This window comes from Colossoma macropomum, unplaced genomic scaffold (assembly GCF_904425465.1).
Source record: "Colossoma macropomum unplaced genomic scaffold, Colossoma_macropomum, whole genome shotgun sequence".
Classification (NCBI taxonomy): Eukaryota; Metazoa; Chordata; class Actinopteri; order Characiformes; family Serrasalmidae; genus Colossoma; species Colossoma macropomum.
This window is the reverse complement of record NW_023494802.1, coordinates 20,562,301-20,587,528: the sequence shown is the minus strand read 5'-3', so window position 1 is coordinate 20,587,528 and position 25,228 is coordinate 20,562,301. Positions and strand designations below refer to the sequence as shown.

Sequence of the window (25,228 nt, the reverse complement as noted above, 5' to 3'; positions counted from 1 at the left end):
TTAAGCGTTAATAGTGAAACCTCCTCATATCAGGCCTTTCAACCCTCCATGAAGCTGAGTCAGCTTCTTTTTCTCCGGCTGCTTGTTCGAATTTTCCCGTTCCACCTTAAATGGCGCAGCAGTTCAGAACGCGAAAAGTCAAACAAAAAGCTGGCGAATGTCCTCAGAAAAATGTTCCCAGTATTAAAATAATAATGAGGATATTCTGAGAGCCTAAATCAGTTTATCAGGGTGAGCAGTGATATTAAGCTGAGTCTGTACTGGATCAGCCCGAGTTCAGGTTCGTTTGTAGATCTTTTCAAATCCAGCTAAAAGGAGAGATCTGTGGTGTTTCAGTGAGAATCAGGTGAAGAACAGAGAACTGATTTTGTTCTGACTTCTTTTCAGCTGCCCTCAGTCTGAACATGGAAATGTACACCGACAAAGCCTGATTAAGGAGGCCGCCAGTCTAATGACGTGAATTCAGAGCGCAGTAGCTTTAGCTCACATGTAGCAATATTCATATTTCAACTCTTTACGACCTCGTAATTCAGAGGATCCAGTGGTGTTCGAGAGAAGAATGTTCACAGGACAGAACGAATCGGGTTCTGAACATGTTTATTTAACACAGGGGGCGCTAGAGGTGACTTATTCATTCTGACCATAGAGAAATGGAGCTCAGACCCAGAGTTCCTAAAAGAGCATGAAGCAGATTACACATCACGTCATGTACATTCATGACATCTGTGAGTGTGAACAGCCAATGAGCTGCTTCGCTCACCAACCAATCAGCACTCAGTAGCAGTAATACCAGCGTTCTGCTGCCCAAAACCCGTCTTTGCTTTTATTTTAGTGTTTTACTTTTCGTTTTTAGCTGTTGAGCTCCATTTACTCCCATTCATTGAGGACTCGCTCGCGGGCGCCCTCTGATATAATAGGGGAAATAAGAAGTGGCCAGACTCCTCATAAACCGGCTTTGGTCACCAACCAGACAACAGTGACGAGCTTTCTCATCACGCTGCAGTCCTCGTCATGGGTCAGTTAACCTCCATCCATAAGACTTTTAACCCCTGCTATTGTATGTAATGGAACATTTTATTCAGATATATTCATCCTACAGAGAAAGACAAGCAGGGGAACTTTCTCCGCCCATTTCTTTTGTATTGTATTTCCTGTTCATGTTAACAAGAACGACGACATTAAAGCAAAAAAGAAACTCGCCAAAGCTTCTACTTTACTAAAGCCCTTCGCTGAGCACTCCTGTGTTTATAAGCTTTATTCGGTCTTTAAACCTTTTCAGACGTTTCATGTATTTTGTTTTTGCGCGTATCAACGAGTCATTTTTGCTTTTTTGAGAGATAGAAGGACAACGTGTCTGACAGCTTTAATATATTGTATTCTGTATTTTCTCGTTGATCTTTGTATGTAGTAATATATTCTCACACGCAGCTGACTTGGAAAGTGAAATGACTTTGTGGAAGGAGACCTTTATATGAAATGGATTTTTTTTAAGAAAACTATATGCTATTTTTTCAGTGTAAGCACAAATGAAGAATATAATAAAGAAATGTAAAGTTGTGGTACCAAACTAGGTGTCCATTTGCATTTTTACCCTTCTTTTCTTAATTCAGTTTTCAGCAAGGCATTTTTGATCAGCTAATAGTTCTTAGGCCCAGTCCCATTTCTTATTTTTACCCCTACCCCTTGTTTTAGAGTGTCACCCCTTGGAACTGAGTTACAGGGTAGTGGATGAAATCTTCCCTCTGAAATGGGACCCTCAAATAAAAAGAGCATCACTTCATTAACAGCTACCAGCGCTGCTCTGTAGGCGACCCTGCCAGTCTGCAGTGACAGCAGAGGAGGGTAAAGTTCAGCTCCTCACTGCTGGGCTTTAGTTACATTTAGGGCATCATATGCCTTCAAAGAGGGGGGCAATTATTTATTATCACCCACCCCTAATTCTTCAGTGATATGAAGCTGAAGTCAGATATTCTCCAGATTCTCTTTCAAATTTTCCCGTTCCACCTTAAACGGTGCAGCAGTTCTGATGCCTGAGGCTCCAGAATGTAACTGCAGCTTAATTTAAGGTGGAACAGGAAATTTAGCCACCGAGACATCAGCATATTACTGGCAATTTTATGCTTGTTATGAAGAAAACGACCAAATACATTGAAACGACATTAAACTAAGATAATATAATGGTTATCATGTTTTTAACAGGGAAAATTCTCACATTTGTGAGTTTCTTTGGTCACTTGTGCAGCCGTCTCTATTTCCACAAGAATCGGGACACCCTACCCCTAGACGAGAACGCACAAAACGGAGGGGTAGGGCTAGGTGGTAGGGACAAGGGGTGAAATGGGATTTGGCCTTACTTAGTGGTCTAACAATGTCAAAATTCAGATGCTGTAGTTCAAATCCTGAGTCTACACAGTCTACACCATACTGCAGTCACTCCTCGACTTAGGCTACGTTCACACAGCAGGTAAAAGTGGCCCAAATCTGATTTTCTCACCAAATTGTTTGGCTGTTCAGATTATCTTTTAAATGTGATCTGTATGCGACGTCAGTCTGAACAGATCAGCTCCTAAACTGACCCACACGTGCACAACATTAGTGATTCACGCTGCTTCACGGCTCATCCAGAGGTGAACAATCACAACCGCCAACGAACGCCAGTCGCTCCCGGAGGATCAGCTTCATCTTCACCAGCATCACAGGAGCCATCATGAAGCTTCACTGACTGACAGCTGGGCTCATCACCCAGAATGTGTTCAGCTCACCGTTAAAAGGCCACGGCCACTTCTTTGGTTTGCGTCCTCGGATTCTTTAAACTTTGCTTTTAGACTTTAAACCGTTCTTTGACGCGTTCGGACATTTCTTTATTAATCTCTTCGAACACGGAGGGTTTTGGATGAGTCTCTTCTAATTTTTGGACAGCTATATCACCCCAAATGTTTATGAGTCTCAGCAGCGCGAAATTATGATGAATGTAGAGTTGGATTGACGTAAAAGCCGCACGAATTCCGATCTGGGTGTTCAGACTGAGTCGCACTGCTGCAGATCGGATACGGATCGGATTTCAGTACCACATATGAAAGCGTCTCAAATCGGAATTGAAAATGTCAGATTCAGTGTGTTTATCTGTTCACACAGACACACATCTGTGTCACACATGAAGAAAAAGATCAGATTTGGGCCACTTTTACCTGCTGAGTGAACGTAGCTTTAATACATTTACCTAAAGCTGTGGATCAAACCGGCGACCTTCCGGTCACAAGGCTGGGTCCCTAACCTCCAGCCCACGACTGCCCCCTATGCAGGACAGAATGGTTCCACTGATTCTGTCTGGCATTAGACTGTTCTGTGCATTTTTCACCCATCAGCGTTTCTGGGCATATCTCAGTCCACAGTGAACATCTACTGGCACAAATAGAGGCTATAAAAACTTTAGGAAGAGGCCAAACTGGACGATGCTCCCTCTACACCCCTCTGTAGGAACGGTTCACTGCTGGTGAACATCAGGCCGAATCTGTGGAGTAGAATTAGGTGCAAGTCTGAAGACTCGAGACGGTTTGCTCAACCAAACAACTGTGAATGCTTCACTGCAGGTGTGGATGCTCTTCTGCTCTAATGTCACCCAATTCCTATGAATTCTACATGAGTGGTTTGCTTTGTTTCAGCAAAAGATGAAAATCTGAAGTCATGCTGCCTCATCTTGTACTTCTTCTTTATGTCCATCCATGTTTAAACATTACATATTCATGCAACGTGTGGGACATCAAATAGAGTCCCAACGCAACTGTAATGGAAACTCTTCAGTTATGGGTATATCAAAAGGGACAATGTAAACAAAGTACATATCATAAAAAGCATCTTTACTTTCACAATCTTTGGTAACTGTTGTTGATATCTGCTATCTACAGTTGGGAAAAGATACCTAACAAAATCTAGACAAAACGTTGCTCCACACAAGTACAGCGACTTTTGGTTTAGCTCATTGTTAGTAACCGAACGAAGGACACGTACAATTCGACTGTTCTTCTGTGATGGTGTTTCTACGCAGTTTGATTCAGTAACATTCTGTACAAACAGTGGGAAAAAAAAATAATCAAACTAATAATTAGAAAAAACATTCATCAAGTGCTGGTTATAAAATGTTCCCCTTTGGTTTTGGTTCTACCATGAAAACAAAAAAAATAAAAAATAAAAGAAAAGGAAAGTTTAAAAAAAGACATTCACAATTTCAGTGAGCAGACCTATAACTAGTGGGCCAGACCCATATTTAAGGCCAAACGTGACCCAAAACAGTGACTAACCACATAGTATTTGAGGCAGTGGTGATTAAACTTGGACTAAACGTAGTTTAGCACATAGCAGATGTGAGAAGACTCGTAAGCATTGTGACTCGGAGTTCCCAGAGTTTCTACACATTCTACGGCAACACTGGTTCTAGATGCTTCTAGTGTCAACATGGTATTTGCGATAACCGTAACGTGAATCACCTGATTAAAGCGAGTAGGTTCTGCATGTAGTCAACCCAGGCGGTGTAGTGCTTATTTTAAGTATATACTCAAGACACACGTCCAACAGCTGAATAAGCCCCTCCTCAACATCCTCTGCTAGTCTATGGGCTAACTTTTACAATGCATTACCTCTACAAAGAGGAGCCCTTTAGTACCGCTGAGGTCAATCCATTGCATACAAAAACAACAGGTAGCTCCAAAGAATAAATAACAGTTGTTCCCAAGTGGAATAATTGTGAATTGAACTCCTTGTGAAACAATTCTCAGAGTCTGCTGGTACATTGTTTAGCTGTCAATAAGGGACTTCAAATAAACGCTTGAAGTCCAGTCGGAAATGGCCGCGGAACGGCTGGGCTTCAGGAAAAAGCTGTCGGGCGGGCGGGCTGCGGGTCGTGGTCTTCGGGATAATCTAGGTCATGCTCCATGTCGGGGCTGTGCTCTTCTCCCATATCTGGAGACATGGAGCCTTCAAGGTCCTCCCCCTCCATCTGCTCACCTTTCATTCCAGCATGGTGCCTGTGCACAAACAGCCAATACACATCAGCTGGGAATAAAGGTGGACGATACGGCGCAATTACTATATCACGATACCTTCAGACATTTTCACAAATCATCGCAATCACAATATTTAGTTGTCGCACAGTTTTGTTTTAGCTGTAGTGCCACATATAAAAACACTATTATAATAATAATAATAATAAATCCAGTTAAACAGGCCTAATTATGCTCACTTTGTAATGAAACATGTAGTTAGTATTCTTTTAGTACTAACGATATCCACGATATGCTCAAAAAGGCATACTGTGACAATTTATCACAATAACAATAAAATATTAGTTATGCTGCCCAGTCTAAAGTGGGCAAAACAGAACCAACAATTTCTGTTTTGCATATTTATGCATAGCTTGTCTTAGTATAATGAATCACAGTCCACAGGAATATCTCTGAAAAGAGGAGAACCAGGGTTAAGCTAGGGGTGAGTGAGGTTTTAATATCGGCAATAAATCGATAGAAAACAAACTTAACTGCCAGAAGGTAAACTATAGGTATAACATTTTGACCACCTCCTTGTTTCTACGCTCATTGTCCATTTTATCAGCTCCACTTACTATATAGGTGCACTTTGTAGTTCTACAGTTACAGACTGTAGTCCATCTGTTTCTCTGATACTTTGTTAGCCCCCTTTTACCCTGTTCTTCAGTGGTCAGGACCCCCATGGACCCTCACAGAGCAGGTACTATTTGGGTGGTGGATCATTCTCAGCACTGCAGTAACACTGACGTGGTGGTGGTGTGTTAGTGTATGTTGCGCTGGTCTGAGTGGATCAGACACAGCAGTGCTGCGGGAGTTTTTAAACACTGTGTCCACTCACTGTCCACTCTATTAGACACTCCTACCTTGTCAGTCCACCCTAGATGTAAAGTCAGAGACGATAGCTCATCTGCTGCTGCACAGTTTGTGTTGGTCATCCTCTAGTTCTTCATCAGTGGTCACAGGACGCTGCCCACAGGACGCTGTTGGCTGGATATTTTTGGTTGGTGGACTGTTCTCAGTCCAGCAGTGACACTGAGGTGTTTAAAAACTCCAGCAGCACTGCTGTGTCTGATCCACTCACACCAGCACAACACACACTAACACACCACCACCACGTCAGTGTTACTGCAGTGCTGAGAATGACCCACCACCCAAACAGTACCTGCTCTGTGAGGGTCCATGGGGGTCCTGACCACTGAAGAACAGGGTAAAAGGGGGCTAACAAAGTATCAGAGAAACAGATGGACTACAGTCTGTAACTGTAGAACTACAAAGTGCACCTATATAGTAAGTGGAGCTGATAAAATGGACAATGAGCGCAGAAACGAGGTGATCATTAAAGATCAGCCGAGCACAAAAATACAGAAACGCTATGAGGCAAAGAAACGAAAAATACACTGTTTGTTACAACCTGCTTTCTTAAAGCACGAGTGGGTTTAATCCTGTTCTTTACCCGAAGATCGGGTTTAATGTACCCTTCAAACATCCTGAACAAAAATCGTGAAGTGTCTGGTATTTGGACAGCGGCTAAACAGGCCACTTCTGTCTCATCTGAATTAAAATAATACCAACATGGTCTGAGCAGAGTGTGGTTAAGTGAACAGTCACTCACAGAGCAGACATGGGGGACAGCTCCAGGCTGGAGTCACTGTGGGAGCCGTCCTCGTGCTCCTGAGCAATCATCTCCTCATGCATAGCGTTGGCCAGGGCCTTCAGAGTGGAGCCCCCCATAGAGGCAGAGCTGTACTGCGGCAGGCTACCGTCCACCTTCGCAGCCTAGAGGGAACCAACACACATGCTGTACTATCACTTTCATCAAACTATCACTACGCTATGTACATATGGGCTCCTTACTGTACATTCTGCACATCTGCACACCTTATCACACATTTTGCACATCTGGACACTTCTGTACCAATATCTGCACATATTTGTTCAGTATTGTTGTTATATGCTGTTACCTGCGCCTCCTTGTACATTAATTATTGCGCTGCCTTTTTTATCTCAGGATGGATCTTACTGCATATTTTTGTATATTTCTAGTTATATAATATGCCTGTAGAGGTTTTTTGTATATATTCTTCTTTTCATATTGTTTCACCCTTATTATTATGACTGTGTTGTGCGACTCATACTGGCTGCTAAGTTTCCTTCGGGATCAATAAAGTATCTATTAATCAATCCGTCTGGCTGTCTGTCTAACTATCCGTCTCTCTGTCTATTTATATGTCTGTCTGTCTATCTGTATGTCTTGTCTATCTGTCTGTCTGTCTATCTGTCTGTGTCTGTCTGTCTAGATGTCTACCTGTCTATCTAACTACCTGTCTGTCTGTCTATCTATATGTCTTGTCTATCTGTCTGTCCATCATATGTATCTATCCGTCTGTCTAACTAGCTGTATCTATATGTCTTGTCTGCCTATCTATATGTCTTGTCTGTCTATCTATCTGTTTAACTATCTGTCTGTCTGTCTGTCTATCTGTCTGTCTAACTATCTGTATCTTTATGCCTTGTCTGTCTATCTATCTATGTCTGTCTGTCTGTCTATCTATCTATATGTCTGTCTGTCTGTCTATCTATCTATATGTCTGTCTGTCTGTCTGTCTATCTAACTACCTGTCTGTCTATCTATCTGTCTGTCTAACTAACTATCTGTCTGTCTATCGGTCAATCTGTCTAACTGTATCTATATGTCTTGTCTGTCTGTCTATATGTCTGTCTACTAGCGTGGAAACACTGGTCTGCAACATCTCTGCTGCTGTTGCTGCAGCTTATAAAGCGTCTTTAGGTGTTTATTTTAAGGTGAATCAGTGATTGGAGGAGGTTTTCGTAGTTTAAATATGTATGTGCAAAAAAAACAAAACAAAAAAAAATTGCTGATGTCATCAAGTCTTTACCTGCAGAGCAGACAGGGCAGGGCTTTGGCCAAGGCTTGCCTGGATGTTCTTCAACAGAGAGGGTGATCTACAGAAACGCAGGAACAGGCATAATTTATGAGAAACACTAGAGAAGAAATAAGAGCAATTAACTACGGAATCAAACCATAACCAATTCCTTTCAATGATGAAATAAGAAGAGGAGCTTGGTAAGCTTACCCAGTGATCTTCTGAGGTCTCCTCTTCTGAAACTCCAGCTCGTCCACAGTCCAAACGGCTCCTTTCACGTTCTCCACTCTCACGAAACACTTGTGGAGACTGAGGTTATGCCTAACCGCATTCTAGACATCAAAGACAACAAAATGTGTCAATTTTTTTGCGCTACAATATCGAACTACAGTAACTGCACGAAACATTTAAACAAAATATTAATCAATTTATTTTTTATATGATTAAATTTTTTTAAAATGTGAACAAAAGAAGCATCAAACATTACAAATTTTACATTCCTCTATTACAGAGGAGGCAACCCAAACGTTAAGAAGAGCCAATTAAACCACCTTGGGAGCCACATCTTATGTCCATTTTACCATCTTGGCTGTAAATATGTCTCAGTTTGTGCTGCTGTGCTAGCATAGGCTAAAAATATAAACGAAAACACAGCCTTATTTTGCTCTGCTTTAAACTTTAACTCAGTTATAGCCGCTTTTCTCGCATCTCCGGCAGGAAACTTTTCCACAAAAAGTTGAATAGTTTCTTCTAAAATGTCTCTCAATGTTCTACTTTTTAAGAGCTTCTCATTCACCAGCTTCTGGTTAGAATTTTCCCATTCCACCTTAAATAATGCCTGCGGCACCATTTAAGGTGGAACAGGAGAATTCGAACAAGAAGCTGACTTTGGCTTTACAACTTTTTAGTGTTTGTCAGTTTCTCATTGCAGATTAAACGTATAAGGAAACCAGCTGGAGTGATTATAAATGCAAATAAGTCCATTCATCTCCAACTTAACGATGTTCATCTTAAATCTCTCTCTCTGCCTTTTCTTTAGCTACTAGCTAGGCGGGATTGTTGTCTGTGTTGCTATGGTGACCAGCAGTCTGCGCTGATCTTCAGGGTTAAAGGGTGAATTAGCAGTTCTACATTAACTCCAGAGTTTAAGACCATTTATTGTTAAACTGTGTTGAACGATCAGCAGAGCTTTATTTTACTGTAAAGGAGGATTATTTTATTTTTACCTACTAATCTGATTCTACTGTGGAACCGCACAAGAGCCCTGCTCTATCCTCAAATACAAACATGTCATAGGAAAAATCACAAGTAGGAAGGTCACAAATATAACTATACCAACTGAGACAGACCAAAGAATGAGCATATGGGGTGAAGACGCTAGTTTTGATAGACTAGTATTAAATCCTTAAGAGCCACTACAATCACAGCCCAATATTTTAGCTGATTTAGCTTCATTAATCATTGCAGTAGTATACTTAAAGAAAACCTCCTTGTTTCTATGCTCATTGTCCATTTTATCAGCTCTACTTACTATATAGGAGCACTTTGTAGTTCTACAGTTACAGACTGTAGTCCATCTGTTCCTCTGATACTTTGTTAGCCCCCTTTTACCCTGTTCTTCAGTGGTCAGGACCCCCATGGACCCTCATAGAGCAGGTACTATTGGGGTGGTGGGTCATTCTCAGCACTGCAGTAACACTGACGTGGTGGTGGTGTGTTAGTGTGTGTTGCACTGGTACGAGTGGATCAGACACAGCAGTGCTGCTGGAGTTTTTAAACACTGTGTCCACTCACTGTCCACTCTATTAGACACTCCTACCTTGTCAGTCCACCTTGTAGATGTAAAGTCAGAGATGATAGCTCATCTGCTGCTGCACAGTTTGTGTTGGTCATCCTCTAGTCCTTCATCAGTGGTTACAGGACGCTGCCCACAGGACGCTGTTGGCTGGATATTTTTGGTTGGTGGACTATTCTCAGTCCAGCAGTGACACTGAGGTGTTTAAAAACTCCAGCAGCACTGCTGTGTCTGATCCACTCAGACCAGCACAACACACACTAACACACCACCACCACGTCAGTGTTACTGCAGTGCTGAGAATGACCCACCACCCCAATAGTACCTGCTCTATGAGGGTCCATGGGGGTCCTGACCACTGAAGAACAGGGTAAAAGGGGGCTAACAAAGTATCAGAGAAACAGATGGACTACAGTCTGTAACTGTAGAACTACAAAGTGCACCTATATAGTATGATATGTTATGATCGGTGTATAATAGTCTTGCAGTTAGACCAACCAACTTCACGTTTTTGATCTAGTCTAAAAGTATAAAAAGTATAAAGTATAAAAGTATAAAGTATAAAAACAGATAAGATTCTTGCTGACAGAAATTCTGAGTAGATAAGATAAGACAGATAATGCGCGTTCCTAGAATCCACTAATCTCACTGCAAACCCAAAACATATGCAGATATGTGCCAACAGTATCAGTGTTGAATATATGTAAGCATTTAAAATTGTTTAGCTAGACTTTTCGGTAACCGTTCAGTTTCTTTAAGAAAGAATTCCTTTTGGAGTCAAGAAACATAATATTGAGCAAACACTGAAAGAACGACGCAGCAAAGATCTGTTGTTTACCTTCCATGTTGCTGCGTTGCGTCTGAAGTATGCGAAGGTTCGAGTGAACCAGTTGTAGATTTCATTTAGCGTTAGCTGCTTTTCTGGAGACTCAAAAATTGCCTGAGGGGAGGAAAGAAAATCTTTAGTGTTTTATCTAGTGCTGCACCTTAGTGCTTAGTTAAAGCATGTAAAACCAGCTATTATGGTTTAGGTGCCCACATCTCACAAACATCTCACTAAAATTAACAAATATTAGCTAAAATATTATGTGATATTACAAAGAGGCCAGTGTCTGGCAGACGCTCCTTACCTGCCTTATCAAAGCTGCATATGTAAATGGTGGCCTGACTTCAGCGCTCAGATAAAACTCCTTATTCTGCACAATATCTACAAAGAAGACAAAGCAAGGTTTAACAAACTGTGACGAAACTAAAACAGTTCCATTAAAAATCAAATTTACAGTTACTCCAGATGTACTCGGGCAGCCAAGACACGACTGGTGTCTAAATTTTGTCTCTTTAGTTTAGCGCTGGAGCTGCGAGCCTAACTTTTTTTCAGAAATACATCCTCAACACTTCTCTCAACCTGCTCAACTGCATCTACGCTCAAACTTCGTTCATTAAGGACACAGATATTTTGATGTTTTCGGACTCTGTATAACTACGGAGCTGTAAAAATAACCACTGTGTAGCTGAACACAGCAGGCAGCCACTCTACACAGTAAAGTTTTGTTCCTTTTTATAGTGCACAGTGAGGGATAGTGTGTATTGACAAGTCTGCAGAAGCTGTCTGAGCGGGCTGAGAGAAGTTTTGGGCATATCTTTCCATCAATCAATCAAATCAACCTTTATTTAAACTCGGAATACATTGAGGGAAACCCTCATTTACAATGTAGCTAAGCAATACAGAAATCAGGGACTGAGAAGTTGGGTGGTAAAAAGAAGTAAAATGTTATAATAAAGTAATACAAATCACAAAATTAGTAAAAAATAATAAAAAGGTACCAAAAAAATGTTAAATCAACGAACCATTAAAATCACAATATAATCGCTTAACAAGTAACAGATCAGATAAGCATAAAATGAATGTAAACCTAAATTAATTAAATAAGAAGACTTAAGACAATAAATTGACAATAATAAAATAAATAAAAAGAATACACATAAAATAAAGGAATAAAAAGAATAATAAAAAGTAAAACAATAGCTAAGACATAGCTAAAACATACCAAAAATCATATTAAAAGTTAAGTAAAATCAAATAAAGCAGTGTCAGGCTATGTGGAGGTGGTAAGAGATTAAAAGTTTAAAATGTTGATGTGACACCAGAGAGCGAAGTTTTAGAGTCTCCTGTAATGAATTCCAGTTCGCTGGTGCAGAGGCTAAAAGCAGATTTGCCCAGCTCAGTAAAAGCTCTCGGCACCTGAAGGGTGATCCAGTCACTAGAACGAGTCTGATAAACTGCATTATTTACCTTTTTTTGAAAAGATTTGACTGACTTCTACTGTTTATTAGCAATATAATCCTCCTAGCTCTATTTATGGTGAGTGAAAATTTGTGTACATTTAATTTTTTGCCAAACCACCCCTTTTAAACTAACTGCGACCATCCACAGTGCAAATGGCAGAACTAGTCCATGTCTGTTCACTAAACTAGCCGCCTCTCTCATTCAGGCTCCTGTACTCAGCCTAAACTTGTACTAGTACTGAAGAGGCAAATAAATCATCCCAGAGGAATCCTGTGGTTAGGGAACCAGCCTTGTGACTGGAAGGTCACCGGTTCGATCCCCTGAGCCGACAGTATGTGACTGAAGTGCCCTTGAGCAAGACACCTAACCCCCAACTGCTCTCCGGGCGCTGTGGATAGGGCTGCCCACCGCTCCGGGCAAGTGTGCTCACTAGTGTGTGTGTTCACTAGTGTGAATGTGGTGTTTCACTGCACAGATGGGTTAAATGCGGAGGTGAAATTTCCCCATTGTGGGACTAATAAAGGGTAACTTACTGCTTAAGTACAAGTGGACTGTAAGGATATAACAAGAGTCGCTAAAAGGTTCCAATGGGTTTAAATGCATGTTGTTCTAAATAAGAGACTCCTCCTCTAACCTTGGTCCATGGCCATGTTGTACTTGTCGGAGTAGCGTTTGCGAATGGGCCCCATGCCGTGCAGACTGGTGGGAATGATGACGGTGGGCGTCTGAGGCAGCGGCGTGAGGGGTGTGGACGGGGCCGTGGCACTTTGAGAAAGGCTCATAGACGGAGTGGTCTTGGGAACCGTCGCCTTGGCAAGAGTGAGGCTGGAAACCAGGTTCACCTTTCAGGACAAGCACAAGCACAAAGACAGTTCAAGCTCAGAGACATGATGCAATGCTAGATGAAATGGGTAATTCACTGCGATTATGGGAAAGACGGAGAAGGGAAAAAAAGAAATACATTTCACATAAATTGTGGCAAGACAGTAAAGCCACAGAACAAACACAGACGACAAGAAACTCACTGATCTTGCTTGCAGGTCTAACAAGCAACTTTTGCCAATACAACCACTGCAGTCTATAAACTATTTCAGTGGACGGTACAGGGTAAATAAATGTAGGTGCCACACAGACTTTAGACGGCGTACGAATCTGACGCTGCCCGCTGCCAACCAGCATCTGGGATTGTTTACCTCTGAGCTGTGGCTGTCATGCCATCCAATTGTGAAGCTTTATGTAAATTTATAAATCCTGCCAATTTCATAGGACCAGAATGTTCTTAAAATCTCCTCACTGGTCAATTAGTCAATAACATATCACAGCTGATGTAGTCTACATGAAAATGTATGGCACATTATAGTCTTTGTTCTGCAAATAAACTATTAGAACGCACTTCTTTGCAGCATTGGGGGTTTCCATTGTCTGAAAATGCAAACAAACATATCTTTCCACCCAAAAAGGAGGTCTGTCACCAACTGAGATTAAAAGCCTTCGTGGTTCTGGGGAGAAACCCAGAATCCTGGTGGCAACTGCGGTTAGCTTGTGTGCTTACCGGCTGTGGGGTTGGTTTAGGCTCAGTAGCTTTGACATGGAGGTGGGCCATCATGGCCTGGAGGCGTTCTTTGTCTTTAGCTAGCTGTTTTGCAAACACAAACAAAGCAGGCACAAAAGATACATCATCTGTTTACATTACTTCCCAAACAATTAAACATTTGCAGCTGCTTTTCAAATATTCCTTTAGTGCATATCGTTGCTTACATAGTGACTTATGTACTAGAAGTCGCTACTTATAGAGTGTAAATAAAAATTTTTTCGTCCTTGTCACGCAAAGCCCTTGTATCTCCATTTCTGTAGTTTTTCAATTCTTTTTTTGCATAACTTGAAAATCCTTTTGCACTGTGTTACAATTTCATGTTAATGGACTAACAGAAATGCCCCATAATTACCTGGAAAAAAGATTTTGCTCCATTAACTTTCATTACAACTTAAGGATATTTTTCAGATTAAGAAATCCAATAAAGAGGCTGGATTTTAGCTCAGTAATCAGATTTCTCAGTGCATGTAAACTCTTACTCTGATTTCTCTCGGATTTCTTATCTGCGCATGTAGTGCTGGACAATTTTCATGATTAATTCTGTTATTTCGAACATTTTTACACGTTAGAAAAGTGACAAATTCATGTACAGTGTAAGTTGCATCGAAAGACAGTAGCAACCAAATATAGCAGTACGACGAATCTGTTCCAGCACTTACGACACAAACACCCAGTGGAATAGGAGCAACGAGTGAAACAATGTGATGAAAATGAGGGAGTTTTCAGTGCGGCTGAGAACGTTGTCACCTGTCAGAGGGCGTCTGAAACAGTAGATAGGCTTGTGTTCTTTTCAAGAAACCTGTAAAGAACTTTATGCTTTTGCTCTTTTCTTAATGTAAGTGGGTCATGCTTGCACATTATTTGAAGTGAGAGCTGCTTGTGAGCTTTAAGGAAACTGCTTGCTATTCTTAAAAGAATATCACTAATTAAGACGGTTCTTCTGTTTTAATTATTGTTTTTTTTGTTATAAATTTTGTAGTGCTTGCACAGTTTGAGTCCCTTAAAAGGATATTTAAAAGTAACCACTATTTGCACAATTTAATAATTATAGGTGGTGCTGTTACTATTTTTGCACTTCAGCAGTCTTTTAAAGTGCAAAAAAGAAATTGTCTTTTTTCAGTGGCATTATGCAAGAAAAAAAAAAAATCAGAATCGAGAATCGTTAATAAATAAGAAAACAATCGAGATTTTACTTTTTTACAATATCGCCCAGCCCTACGTACATCTGCGAAAACAGACGGGAAATAAGTGAACAGCGTCGCCGCGAGATGCAGCAAAGCACTTTGGAGCGACGCTGAAACCGAACACGAAATAAGGATGCAAATATTCTTCATCTTCTAGATGACGTATGTTCATACTTTCAGGTAAAGTGGTGCGATGTTTAAAAAAAAGGCGGCGTGAATTTCGAGTTTTGTATTACGTTTGCGTCGCGTCTTCTTCTGTGAGTTTATTGGCTGGTTGTAAAGCAGAAATCTGATTACTGCCTGATTCATATAGACCTGGAGACAAAATCTGATTTTCTGCAGTTATGGGATTATTAAGTGCATGTAAATCATCCTGTGTTATAAATAAGTGTATTTGAGAGTTAAACCACTTTTAAAATCCTTTCAAGTATAAACTTAAAAACAGTACAACAACTAACTTCATAAAACAATAAATGCTACTTTTTACTGATTACCAGCCATAACAGGCCATAAAACAAAAAAACCTCACAATCGTAGTAAAAATCCACCTGTACAACGATAAAAGCTTACCTGCAGTTCAAGCTGTTGAACGACTTGCATTTGAACTCTGCACTGAGCTGTGCTTTTGTCATCCAGCGCATGTTCACTGTTTAAATGCCTGCAACAGCAAAAAATAAAGAAATAAATATAAATAATCAATGCACAAATAAGGCCAAAAAATATTTTAGTGAATATTTTAGCCATAAACAAAATAAATGTGGATGACAAAGAAAGCAGGAATGAGCTGTAAGTGCTTGCTAAAGCGCTGTGCTTATGACTTTGAGCAGTAGGGGGCAGCTCAGTCAACATGTTCAACTCCACATTGAAAAATATATCCGCGGCATAGGTAACTTGTGCTGTCCACTCAGAAATGAATAATAAGCAGGCTGTGCTTTGACTGCTGAAGCAAGCAGTTCAATTTAAATAAAATCCATATCACTGGCACTCTGGGAAATCGAAGGCTGCAATGCATCTCTAAATAATTAATAAAATGGGTTTTTGAAACCGAATACCTAAAACGAAAAACAGGAACAGAGCCAACACACAAACACTACAGCACCACAGACCGTTCGGATTATTTACAGCTACTTGAGCCGTAAGGAGGACAAACAGAGACCATTTCAAACACAATCACAATTTACAGTCCTGTTTACGATCTTCCTTCAGGAGAAACCTGCTGCACCTCCTTTCAGACTATTTCGCCCGTATAAAGCAATAAAGAGACAGACAACAAAAATTCTTCAGAGCTTTTGCAGAGCACAGGATGATCTGTGGTAGTTCAGAGCATGTTTTTAATAGCCTAGCTGAGAGCTGAGCTGCAGAACAAAGACAGTGTTGTGGCAATAGGCAGGGCGGGGCCGGAGAGTGGGAGCAGGGGTCAGGGTCAGTGGAGGGGGCACAGATAAACATCCTCCTGTTGTTTGTTTTGGGAGGGATGGCCAGGATCACCATGGGTACACTGTTTATCACAGAGAGCTGAGCTCAACCCTGAGGGGCCCCACCGCTACACCACCACAGGGGAGAGCAGCCGAGAGGGCAAGAGAGAGCGAGAGAGAGAGAGAGAGAGAGAGAAGAGAGAGAGAGATGGGGGATTTTGGAAGAGCGAGAGAAAGAAGTGCAAATATTGGAATGGGCTGGCAAAGAGAAGAGAAAAGGAGAAACGAAGAGAAAATAAAGAAAACAAGTCAGAAAGGCATGCAGATTAAAAAAAAACTAAACAGAAAGAAGGAAAGAACCAAAAGAAAGGCACAAAAACAGGCCTATAAATGACTAAGCACACAAATAAGAAATGACCATGTAAAAGTAAACAAGGTTAGTTGTTTACTTTAGTCTGTTACCCTCCAGCGCTCAGACAGGACTAATACAAGACAGCGATGAATACATACACTGTTAGAAATAAAGGTACATTTTTCATTTATCAAGGTACACACAATGTAAATGTTCCCTCAAAGCTCCAACAGTGGTTTTAAGGTCTGATTGTGAACCTTAAATAAGTTTTTCCAGGTGAAAAGTTCGTATTTGTACCTTTTCATAACCGAATGTTTTAAACAGAACAGTAAAATAAAAGCCTGGAGACGAGACGGGGTGTGTGGAGTCAGTACAGCTTAGAACATATCATTTCAGTGGATTATGGTTCAGTTATGTTCCCTGACTAAAGGTACTGAGATGGACCCTTGAGGGTCCCACCACAGTGACAAGAGGGGTCCTGCCCCAGTGCCAGTCTAGTACCTTTATTTCTGAGTGTGTTCCCTCAAAGGTACAACTGTGGTTTTAAGGTCCAATTTTTAGTTTAAAGGAACACTGCGAATATCTCTACCTCAGTAACTGCTGTGCTCACGTATGTTATAATCTGACTGTGTATATCTACATATCATAGCATGTTAAATATCTCTGCACCTTATTCTCACTACCTCATGATCAGAAATGAGTGCGGTGTCAGCGCTGCACTGTCCTGTTTACTGTGTCTGTGTTTTATTTATTTGATTTATTTATTGTTTCTAGTTTAATGATTTGCACACTTGCGTCTGCACTTTGTCTGTACTGTCTATTTTGTTCCATGTTGCACCTGGTTGGTCCTGGAGGAACGTAATTTCGCTCCACTGTGTTCTTGGACACAGACGGAATGACAATAAAAGCCTCTTGACTTGACAATTGTGAATCTTTAAGTTTTTCCAGGTGAAAAGTTCGTATTTGTACCTTTTCATAACCGAATGTTTTAAAACAGAACAGTAAAATAAAAGCCTGGAGACGAGACGGGGTGTGTGGAGTCAGTACAGCTTAGAACATATCATTTCAGTGGATTATGGTTCAGTTATGTTCCCTGACTGAAGGTACTGAGATGGACCCTTGAGGGTCCCACCCCAGTGATAAGAGGGGAACTGACCCAGAGACAGTTTAGTACCTTTATTTCTGAGAGCGTACAGCAGTTTAGCTCTGCCCATTCATACTGAAGTTCTATAGTCAGCCAATCAGAACAGTACAATGTGTTGTTTTATAATCATTTCTCATACAACGTAGATTTAAATCTTCTAAACATAAAAAGGTATTTTAGTTACTTTCTTCAATATTCCAAGGATTTTGAGCTCTTGTTAATTCTAGTTATTACTATAAATTCTAGTGTAACCACATTTACAATCATGTTTTTATCAAGTTACCTCAAAGTTTGCTCTCCACCTGTCAAGTACGTGGTTTTCTGGATGGATGTTTAATTTATTATGTCAGTCATTCTCAAGGTTGCACAGATTTCTCAGTCATTTAAGAATAATCTACATCTGTTTCTCGCCACTAAGCCAAAGCTGCGTCCGTCATGGCATTTATGTTTGTTTTAAATTGGGCCAGCAATCGTTGATAAATGTAAGTTTAGATCTTTACAATGTAATTATTACTTTATATGCCAGTCATTTTGTCAATTTTTTCGTTTTTGGTAATCTAATTATGAACGTTTGTGAACTAGGATTCAACAAAACTGGGTTCTTATGTTGGGCATGTTTAATACAGTTCTGGGTCATTCATGACTTAGGCCTGGTTTATGCCTATCCTTAACAGTCTGGACTCACTTGAGGAATGACTGGAAGTCTCCTAACACGGCCTCGCAGCCCGGCCACTTGCACACGCCGTGGCTGTAGAGTGGGTGATTGCTCTGGGACTGAGCCTCCTGTGAACTACAACAGAAACAGAACGGTTAGTATAAAATAGTCCAATATTGACCAAAATTGAACATAATCACATTCTTTCATTTATGCTATTTGCTGAAGCACTCAGCATGCTGGTCAAAAATATCATATTAATACACATAATAGTAATATATCGCTGTTGTTGGAAGAAAACTTCACAGGAGAAGGATAAAACCTACTCCACTTTCAATGTAAGTCAATGGAACCAGACTTTTTTCCAAGCAATTCTGGGCTACTTCTGTTGGTTCCTTCATCATAGAATTTACAGACAATGTAAAAAAACTGCAGGTACTTTCAAATTATGTCAAAAACTAAGAAACGACAAAAAAATGGAGATGCGAGGTTTTGTTCCAACAGCAGCGAAATAACACATATAATACAGGGAGATTCACTCGAAAGAGGCCCCGAATATTCTGTAATAACTCTCTCTAGGACGAAGCAATCTGAACCAAACACCGTGCAATGAGCTCCTCAGTATATGGAGCTTCGAACAAGCTGGGATGCCCCTGTGTCAGAGTGATGAGGTAGGCGCTGGACAGCCGTCACGACGTTTAACCTCTCTAATGCTTGCCGATACATTCAGCAACATGGAGCGCCGCGTCGAAACGTGTCTTCCAGCATCGCATATAATGCAATCAATTACACATACGTCAAGGTATGTAGCGTATTTTTTTGGTTCAGGTTGCTTTATCTTAACGGGAGATACAACTGAATATTCGGGGCCTCTTTCGAGTGAATCTCCCTAGTAGTAGCATCACTAAACATACTGGTAGAGCATGTGGATTAACAGATCAGGCAAAATCAAGAAAAGCAAATAGGAAAATAATTTTCATTCAACTATTCAGACGCAGCCAGACTGATCCCTCTTTTGTGGGTGGGACGCAGTGTAGGTCATTCTGGGAACCAGCAATATCAATTACACTGTTAGTTTACTGTGGCTGCCAAATTTTCAAAGAATAAAATACTAATATTTCAACAGCTGATCATTTCTTTCAACAGTAAATGACCTGCTGCCATAATGAGTGACCACTGTTCTCTCACTCACCACTTAATCACAGACTGTTAGATACACAGATGGTTCACATCTGAGAATGACTGGATTGTCTAATATTAGCCAGCTAGCAGGCAATGTTCCCCACAGGCTGCACTCACAATCTGCCTAAACTAGGCTTGCCTAGTCTTGTTTACACTATACTAATAACAGTCTGCTTAAAGCTGATCACAATGGGTGTGTTTTGTTTATTAGTGCAAAAGTAAAAAGCAAAGCATGAATCCCAGACAGCTCAGCCGTCCAGCGTCTGGATCCGCCTCCCTCTTTCATGCGTGATCCTACAAAAGGGCTTAAAATTTGACATATCTTAAGTAATTAATATTAGTTTAGTTCTCCTATCTAGAACACTAATTGTTGCAGATGCATATATAATATTACTGCGGTATGATTCTAATATTCTGTTGGTTTTAAACAATTTGTAGGATGCAGTAAAAAACAGAGCTATAGAAGATTCAACAAGAGGAAGCTGTACATCACAGTGAACCTCGTTCGAAAAGTGATGTGGCACAAATCCGATTTTTTGCCCTAATGTGACTCAGATCTGATGTTTTCAGAGCTGTGTGGACACAAATCTGATCTTTTCAAATCCGACCTGAGCCACTTTCATATGTGGTCCTAGATCGGATACGATATTCGTGTCCATGGATGGGTGATGTAATTTTAAACCCTTATAATAAAAGAAGCTGAACTCAATTTTTTGTCTACTGAAAGTTGAACCATTTTTCCACAAATCTGGGCTGTAAACTATAAACAGATGGCGTCTCTTCAGTGATCTGCTCTGTAAAAATTACTTTTATAAAATAATACAAAGAGCGTCTAAGATTTTTGGCTTTCAGCAGTAAACTGTAAGCATATAGCGATATGTGTGATCATAGAACACATTCTGTTAATTTGAGGGGAGCTTTTACAAAAAACAAAAAAATACATTCATTTCCTGCAGTTACTGAATGATTTGCCTTAGAATTTGGGCAGTAAATTCAGATGGACAAACCGAAACATACCCAGGAGAACAAGAGGTTAACATTTAATTGGGTTGATTTAAGGATTAGCTAGGAAGTCAAGAAAACCTACAAACAAACAAACAAACAGACAAACTCTAAACAGAGGCATTCGCATCTCATCAGGAAATCGAATAACGTTCCTATATTATTACTCACAACAACCTGACGCAGATGAGAATATAAGTCCTGTAATATTCATAAAACGCTGGAATTTTCCATCTGCTGCAGCTGGAATATGAAATTTATTTAGAAGCCGTAATTGAAGGATGCTTCATTTCTGACATATTCCAGGTGTTCAATTATGACTAGCTGCACTCTCTCCAACACACACACACACACACACACACACACACACACACACACACACACACACACACACAAAAAACACACATACAAAAACACACACACACACAAAAAACACACATACACAAAAACACACACACACAAAAACACACACACAGAAACACACACACACAGAAACACACACACACAGAAACAAACACACACACAGAAACACACACACACAGAAACACACACACAAAAACAAACACACAGAAACACACACACACAGAAACACACACACACACAAACACACACACACACAAACACACAGAAACACAAAAACACAGAAACAAACACACAAAAACACAGAAACAAACACACACAAAAACAAACACACACAAACACACACACACAAAAACAAACACACACACAAAAACACAGAAACAAACACACACAAACACACACACACACAAACACACACACACACAAACACACAGAAACACACACACAAAAACACAAAAACAAACACACAAAAACACACAGAAACACACACACAAAAACAAACACACACAGAAACACACACACAAATCACATCCTGCAGTCACAGATGATGCAAATTTGACAAACAAATTAAAGCAGCTTTTTGCAAATAAACAAGATGCAAATGAAATAAAACATGTTTACAGAGTTATTTGTTCTTTGAACCAGACGACGCTCTGAAATTCAAACTCGCACGTCAAAAGTACAGAGGAACTGTGCTGTAAACTCGCTGGAGGACTCACTCCAATGGAGTTACAAACCCCACAGAACTTTCTCTTAAGATAAGATTAGATAAGACAAGATAATCCTTTATTAGTCCCACAACGGGGACATTCTCAGTGCTACAGCAGCAAAGGGAGAGCAGGACACTCAATAAACTAAAAGAAGTAACAAGAAGAGAATAAACCAGCAAATAATTAACCTTATTAATCACTGAACAACGTTTACAGTTTGATACTTTATAGACAACATATCGCTGCTGTCGGACGAAAACCTCGTATCTCCAATTTTTGTCGTTTTTCAGTTTTTGACATAATTTGAAAAGCCTGTTTACCTTTATATTGTCTGTAAATTTCACGAAGAATGAACCAACGGAAACGGCCCAAAAAGACCTGGAAAAACGTCTGGTTCCATTGACTTACATTCAAAGTAAAGCAGGTTTTTTCCTTCTCCTGTAAAGTTATCATTTTGGACATACAAGGTTTTCTTCCAACAACAGCAATACATATATTATATATATATATATTATATATATATATATATATATATATATATATATATATATATATATATATATATATATATATATATATATATGTCTCCTTCAAAAATATTTACAATATAAAGGATTATAAATAAATAAAAGCTAAAATATTCACACTGTAAGGACATTTTACCCGAATTTCACAGAGTTTTGCACGAGGTACTGATTTATGTTACACATGGGACGGCGAGGAGTTAATAATATAAACATTATAAATAAAAAATCTTTACATTATAGAGATATTTTAAAAATACTGCACGTGGTGTTTTACTCTCACCTGTGTAGATGTTAATTTACACCATTATAAAGGATGAACTCATCACTTAGTGACAAAATGGAAAAGACAGACGGGTAAAAAGGGTTTAACACTTATGACGGGTTATGCGGTGCTGCTGCAGTGAGACAGAGAGGAAAGAATATAAATGACAGCACGTCTCCATCCTCCCTAAGAGGTGGGTGAGGGTTTTGCTCTTTGGTGCCACTGGATGCACTTAAGGTTTTAGTTGCAGGCGCCTCTCTGCCGGAGAGGAATTTACATGACACATGAAACTGACCACGTAGTCCTTGAGCGTTCACCCTGAACTAATATCACCCATCACAGCTCAGCAAAACAAGCTCGGCAGCGCAGAGGAGACGGGGTCCCGAGGACAAGCAACACAATGACAACTGGCCATAACAGGTCTTGGAATAACCTCTCGGCTCTACTCCGAACTCAAAAAGTAACCAATCAATAACGGTCCCACATTAAGTGTCTGTAATAACTATGTAGTTACACATGCATAACATATGCAACACCACTGTAACTACAAATAATTTAGCCAATGTAACAGATGGATTACAGAACTACAGCCTATGTAATTACACATGTATTAACCTCAGTTTTGCCTCATGTAATTACATGATCTTTTTGATACACTACAGATCAGGGATCCACTTCATATGTTAATGTCTATTATGTCTAATAACTTTGTAGTTACACATGAATAACATATACAACACTAACTACTGATTTAGTCAATGTTGCAGATGGATTAAAGAACTACAGCCTAACTAATTACACATGTATTAACTTCAGTTTTGCCTCATGTAATTACATGATCTTTTTGATACACTACAGATCACACATATCAGGACATTCAGCAGACCCGCCCCTAACTAGCAAGCATGATGTCATTGAGCTGTGATGTCAGCATCAGTGAGTAATTCAGCTCAGAAAATCGCCTAAAATCCTGATATTATTGCTCTGCTGTTTGGCCTTCATATTCCAAGCAAGGGTTAAAACAGCGACATGATTCACACATCGGATCACTCATCAGACTCTGCCTCACCATCCAGAGCGATTTCACCCACCTGTGACCGTCAATCAGCCAGAGATCAGCTCCAAAATCCCCCAAACCCCACTTACTACTGGTATATTACATATGACAAATATTATTATAAAATTAATTATATCTACCACTGTGTTTCAGTTTATATTGATTCTGAGCATTATCTGATTAGTTATGCAACTCAATTTGTAATTAAAAATAAAGCCTGTCTTGCTGTGTATCAGAGTTTTAGCACTGAGTCTGAATCCAAGAGGACAATCAATAAAAAATCAATATCAAACCTGTCCAAACCAAAAAACCTGTCCGTCTTATGCTAATTGTTTATTTTTACTCATAATAACCAATAAAATGAATCACCATCAAAATTATTGAGCTTTCAGCTCACAGACACTCCAGACTAACAATTTTTGAAAAGGTACCTGAGGTGCAACTTGTTTTTAAGATCTCTATAAGCAAAAAGTTACAGAATTTAGCAGGCGTTAGGTAAATGTTTGATCAGAAATGACCCAAATTCATAAAGATATCACATTTCTATTTCATTTACATGTCAAGCAATGGCATATCTGAGCAGCCCAGGGTCTCCTGAAAATAACAACATATGGCATGTGTGACTGTCACATGTAAATACTTTAGAATTGCAATTGTAATTGTAATTAACCCAAAATACCAAAAAAATCCTCAAAATTCGAGGGTTCTAAAGGTAAAGATAAGTGGACACCTGCTGTACCGTCACATTGCTGGATGCCGTAATCAGTTAATTCCATATACCTGTTTTTCTTACTTGGAGAAATTCACATTTTTAAAATCACGTATTGTTACGAATGGCAATTTAGGTCTGATAAATTAGGTAAAATATCTACATAAAGTAATGCAAAATCTTAAAACAATTAATTGAATTTTGATCTTACTAATACAGATTCAGGCCTCAGCAAACACGAAAAGCAAGTGTGCGTGCCGCTGTGCATGTGGTTCGACTGCAGACATCAGCAGGCCTGCAGGGTACAAATTAGTATATCCAAAAAAGTTTCACACGGCCACAAAAACAACTGCGCCCTAACCTGGGAAAACGCCCAGCCGCAGTGAAAACATCATACACCTGCTTATAGTTGCTAAACTGGTTTGTTTGGTGCACCTCAAATGCTTGAAATACCAAGAAGAGAAAGAAGATGCACCTTAAAGGGATTGATATCACACCTGCGATAGCACATATTTCAGTTAAAAGCTAATGCTGGTCCCAAAAAGCAGTAGAGCGGTACAACATTTAAGCAACAGAACACGAGAGGGAGCGTGTCATCACGAAATAACATCACGGCTGTGATTTGGTCGCCGTAGATCATCCCAGCCGTGACCTCGAGTGTTCTATCGCTTTAATACACCAGTTAAATAAATAAAGTAGTAAATTAATAAACTGGGCCGTGAACGCGGCGTTTAATATGTTTTAATGTTCGCAGTTCCTTCACCAAATTATAGTTCCTTAACGAGCAGCTTGTTGCTACGTCAGAGTAACGAGCTCCGCCCACTCGCTGCACAGCCGGCAGTTCGTTCTCCAGCTCCTTACACTAAATTCCCAAACTGTCATCACCACTGAGCAGCTTTTCAGTCGGCAGCTGTGACAGAAGAACAGCTAAACAACCTGGAATCAGCCAGAAATGAACCCAATACCGCCAAACGTGTAGTCTGATCTTCAGAGTCTGACCAAATCAGACTGAGCCATAAAACTGCCGCAATATCAAGTTCAGCTCAGTTTTGTCAGTTTCTGCCAGATC

The 25,228-nt window shown here is 40.0% G+C and overlaps 1 protein-coding gene across 5 annotated transcripts in view; it reads right to left on the bottom strand.

Moving 5' to 3' along the window:
• Positions 1 to 3,692: 3,692 nt before the first annotated feature.
• Positions 3,693 to 25,228, bottom strand: part of foxp1a (forkhead box P1a) — a 59,544-nt gene continuing 38,008 nt past the window's right edge. For 4 of the 5 annotated variants that reach the window (XM_036590718.1, XM_036590720.1, XM_036590717.1 and 1 more), the window contains 10 exons: positions 18,381 to 18,485; positions 15,355 to 15,442; positions 13,559 to 13,642; positions 12,641 to 12,848; positions 10,850 to 10,926; positions 10,558 to 10,659; positions 8,135 to 8,256; positions 7,937 to 8,003; positions 6,652 to 6,815; positions 3,693 to 5,021 (listed from right to left, as the gene is read on the bottom strand). In XM_036590718.1, the coding sequence (XP_036446611.1) occupies positions 4,862 to 5,021; positions 6,652 to 6,815; positions 7,937 to 8,003; positions 8,135 to 8,256; positions 10,558 to 10,659; positions 10,850 to 10,926; positions 12,641 to 12,848; positions 13,559 to 13,642; positions 15,355 to 15,442; positions 18,381 to 18,485 (1,177 nt within the window). In that variant the 3' untranslated portion in view covers positions 3,693 to 4,861. The remainder of the gene's footprint in view (positions 5,022 to 6,651; positions 6,816 to 7,936; positions 8,004 to 8,134; positions 8,257 to 10,557; positions 10,660 to 10,849; positions 10,927 to 12,640; positions 12,849 to 13,558; positions 13,643 to 15,354; positions 15,443 to 18,380; positions 18,486 to 25,228) is intronic. The other variant, XM_036590716.1, reaches the window with a different exon arrangement.